The sequence below is a fragment of the Coptis chinensis genome, chromosome 8, assembly GCF_015680905.1.
Source record: "Coptis chinensis isolate HL-2020 chromosome 8, ASM1568090v1, whole genome shotgun sequence".
NCBI classification, from domain to species: Eukaryota; Viridiplantae; Streptophyta; class Magnoliopsida; order Ranunculales; family Ranunculaceae; genus Coptis; species Coptis chinensis.
In genome coordinates, this window is record NC_141463.1 from 36,738,170 (window position 1) to 36,742,088 (window position 3,919).

The window sequence follows — 3,919 nt, forward strand, 5'->3', positions numbered from 1 at the left end:
ATAATATCATTGCTATAAACAGTAGATGATTTCAAAACAAAATCAAATGAAAATTTCAAATTACTATAATCATATAAGTTATAAATACAAAGTTTGAAGAAACCTTTTTAAACGGCAAGAAGAAGAAGTTATGGATTGAAACCTTCAGTTGCGGGAATCACTCGATTTTCAATTGAGACAGAAGAAGTAATCGATTGAAACCAGAGCGCGTTGTTTATTTCTAATTTTGAAAACATGTTTGATTTATATATTAACACACGAAAGGGTAAAAGTGGTATTTAATAAAATTATAATGGACTTGGCCAACTCAATTTGTTCTTGATGGTTATTAAAATAGAAAAACTGAGTCCGTGAGTTGTTTGGACGAGAAAAATGGGTTTGAGAGTGATTATCACAAAACATTGTCCTCTAGAGTAAATAATACAGACAAAAAGATCCCAGAACTACTATGTATATTTGCTAGTATCATGGTCTTTACCTACAACATGGTTAAAGTATTTGGGTCTAATGACCTATATCTTCTGTGGCTGTTAATCCTTTTATGGGATTCATGAAAAAGGAACCTACGATACAGCATTTCCATGAAAAACAAGACTCGGGAGCTATTACGATTTTCTTATTTCTAAAGAACTTTTTGATATGCCACATTCAGGTTGTTTAAAAAAAAAATACAATATGAGATAATTCATTCAACAAGAAGAAAACACATAACCCTATTGGCATATATCGCTATAACTTCCAGTTTCCTTGTGAACCTGTGATAATGTTTTATACTACAGTTGTTGCTTCATTCTTTGCATGCTTGACAACGGATAAATGACACTTGGGTGGATGGATGGAGAAGTGGAGAAAGGAGATGACGAAGGAAAGAGGAGGGAGATAGACAATCTTTGTTCTTGCCTAGCATTTTGGTACTGTCAAGTTGAATTGCTGAGTGTATAATAAGACCGAGTCCCATGGAACTGGGGCCAAAAAGAAGGGTAAATTGGTGGGTACACAGGTCTTAGCTAAATTGAGTAAACAGTTGGAAGGGAGAAAAATAATGGAACTAATGGCCAAGAGTGAGTGGTGTGGAGAGGTATTCGGGTAATGACAGTTTCTGTCCAACTTTCAAACCAATGTGTATAAGAAGGGGATTGATAGAATGGTTTGTGAGGAGTAGACAAGCTCCTCGAGGTTGTTTTCTTAAATATCTATATACCTCCATCTTCAATATATCATAGTATTAACTTTTGCGTGGTAAGTTTAACTCAATTTTATTCCTTTTGCAATTACACTCTCGTTTTTTCATCATTGAAAACAAGAGTATAGTTGTAGTCATGCATCATAACAGGTTATTTCTTCACAATGAAACGAATTTTAGTCTCTGTGTCGAATTATAGATCTTCTTTGCAATGGTTTCCAACTTTGAAATGCCTTAAAGTGAAGTGTCAAAGTCACAAGCCGAAACTTTAAATGATCTTATATCGTAAATACCAGATAGTAATTCAAATCTTATCTATGTATGTCAAACCAACATCGTTTTCTAAAAACAATGCATTTTTGGCCAAACTAGTAATCTTGAATCTTGAAAATGCTATTTTCCGGAATTTTGTTTCTCAAATATTTTATTTACTTGTTGCATTACAACAGGTTTGTCTGCGAGAGGATGGCCAGTCGGGCGATACTCTGTCTCTTGTTTGCCTGCCTCTCGGCCGTTGTGTTAGCGGAAGATCCTTACCTTTTCTTCACATGGAATGTGAGTTATGGTACCATCTCTCCTTTGGGTGTTCCTCAACAAGTCATTCTCGTCAACAATCAGTTCCCCGGTCCCAACATCAATTCCACCACCAACAACAACATTCACGTCAATGTTTTTAACAACCTCGATGAGCCATTCCTTTTTTCATGGTATGTATAATTGAGAGAATTAGTTCCAATCTACCCCTTTTTTACCCGTCACATTATTAACTATCAGTATTATGATAAATGTGTAGGAACGGCGTCCAACATAGGAAGAACTCATGGCAAGATGGAATGCTAGGAACAAACTGTCCTATCCCTCCTGGTAAGAATTTCACTTACCGCTTCCAGGTGAAGGATCAGATCGGGAGCTACTTCTACTTCCCAAGCACAGGCATGCACAAGGCTGTTGGTGGTTTTGGAGGTCTTCGCGTTAACAGTCGCCTCCTCATTCCTGTCCCCTTCGCTGACCCTGAGGATGACTACACTGTCCTTATCGGCGATTGGTACACCAAAAGCCATGCCGCTCTAAGGAAGAAACTTGATAGTGGGCACGCCATTGGAAGACCTGCTGGTGTACTTTTGAACGGAAAGACTGGTAAAACCGGTGGCAAGGATGACAAGCCTCTCTTTACCATGAAACAAGGAAAGACCTACAGGTATAGAATATGCAATGTTGGGTTGAAAACCTCCCTCAACTTCAGAATCCAAGGGCACACCATGAAGTTGGTAGAGATGGACGGGTCACACACTGTTCAAAATGTGTATGATTCCCTTGACGTGCACTTGGGACAATGCTTCTCAGTGCTTGTCACAGCTGACCAAGCTCCAAAAGATTATTACATGGTTGCATCCACCCGCTTCACCAAGTACTTGCTCAGTGCCACCGGTGGCATCCACTACATAGCCACTGATGGAAGCAAGGTTGGTCCTGCTTCCCCTGTTCTTCCACCGGCACCTACCGGTGTGGCTTGGTCTCTTAACCAGTTCCGATCATTCCGCTGGAATCTCACTGCTAGTGCAGCCCGTCCAAATCCCCAAGGATCTTACCACTATGGCACCATCAACATCACTCGCACCATCAAGTTGGTCAATTCTGCTGGGACTGTTGATGGAAAGCTCCGCTATGCCATCAACGGTGTCTCTCATGTGAACCCAGAAACGCCACTTAAGTTGGCTGAGTACTTCGGAGTATCTGACAAAGTATTCAAGTATAACACCATTAAAGATGATCCTACACCAACTGAGAAAATTGTCGTGCAACCTAATGTTCTTAATACAACATTCCGCGACTTCATTGAAGTCATCTTTGAGAACCCTGAAAAGTCAATTCAGTCATGGCATTTGGATGGATACTCCTTCTTCCCAGTCGCTATAGAAGGTGGAAAATGGAGCCCCGAAAAGCGCAAGAACTACAATCTTCTAGATGCAGTGAGCAGGCACTCAATCCATGTGTATCCCGGCTCATGGGTAGCCATACTGTTGACTTTCGATAATGCAGGTATGTGGAACGTGAGAGCAAACAGCTGGGACAGATACTACCTTGGACAACAACTATACTTCAGTGTTATATCACCTGCTCGCTCCCTCAGAGATGAGTACAATATTCCTGATTACCTTGAATCTTTGCGGTGTTGTCAAGGGATTGCCCATGCCAGCTCCCTACACAATCTAATTTGTTTTTTCCTTATGTACCTCTATATCTATATGAAAGGTTGTGTTTTGTGGCTGTAATGTATGTGTGATCCCCAAAATACGAGTACTGGGCAAAACCACCAAATAGTTTAAGACAATAAGAAATGCAATATCATTTAGTTTCATCGCTCAATTGTATTCTCTGGTTTTCAATGGAAATCGTTCATTTCTCAATACACTTCACATGTTCAATATAGATTGTTCTTTCCCACAATGTGAATTGGTTTTTTCCTCAGCAGTAAAGGTTCTATTTGTTCATTTATTTATTATTATTATATGTCTTGCCCATCTCTATTAGTAGCATCTCAATTAGTAGAGTACACCATAAAATTAACATGTGCATTTAAATTGGACCTGCCTTTTTTTTACCACTAAATATCCTTGATAAAATATTCAAACAAATTATTCAATGCCTTTAAGAAGGACTACTTTGTCATTTCAAAATTTACTACCATTTATACTTTTAAGATTACATAATACCCTTAAGGACGTATATGTAAAT

General features: G+C 39.0%; 1 protein-coding gene across 1 annotated transcript; it reads left to right on the plus strand.

Moving 5' to 3' along the window:
- Positions 1 to 1,154: 1,154 nt before the first annotated feature.
- On the plus strand, positions 1,155 to 3,593 carry LOC147481350 (L-ascorbate oxidase homolog). The gene is given in 4 exon segments (XM_086580044.1): positions 1,155 to 1,239; positions 1,633 to 1,890; positions 1,977 to 3,336; positions 3,338 to 3,593. Coding segments are annotated over 3 exon segments (1,662 nt in total). The 5' UTR covers positions 1,155 to 1,239; positions 1,633 to 1,648; the 3' UTR covers positions 3,398 to 3,593.
- The last annotated feature ends 326 nt before the right edge of the window (positions 3,594 to 3,919 follow it).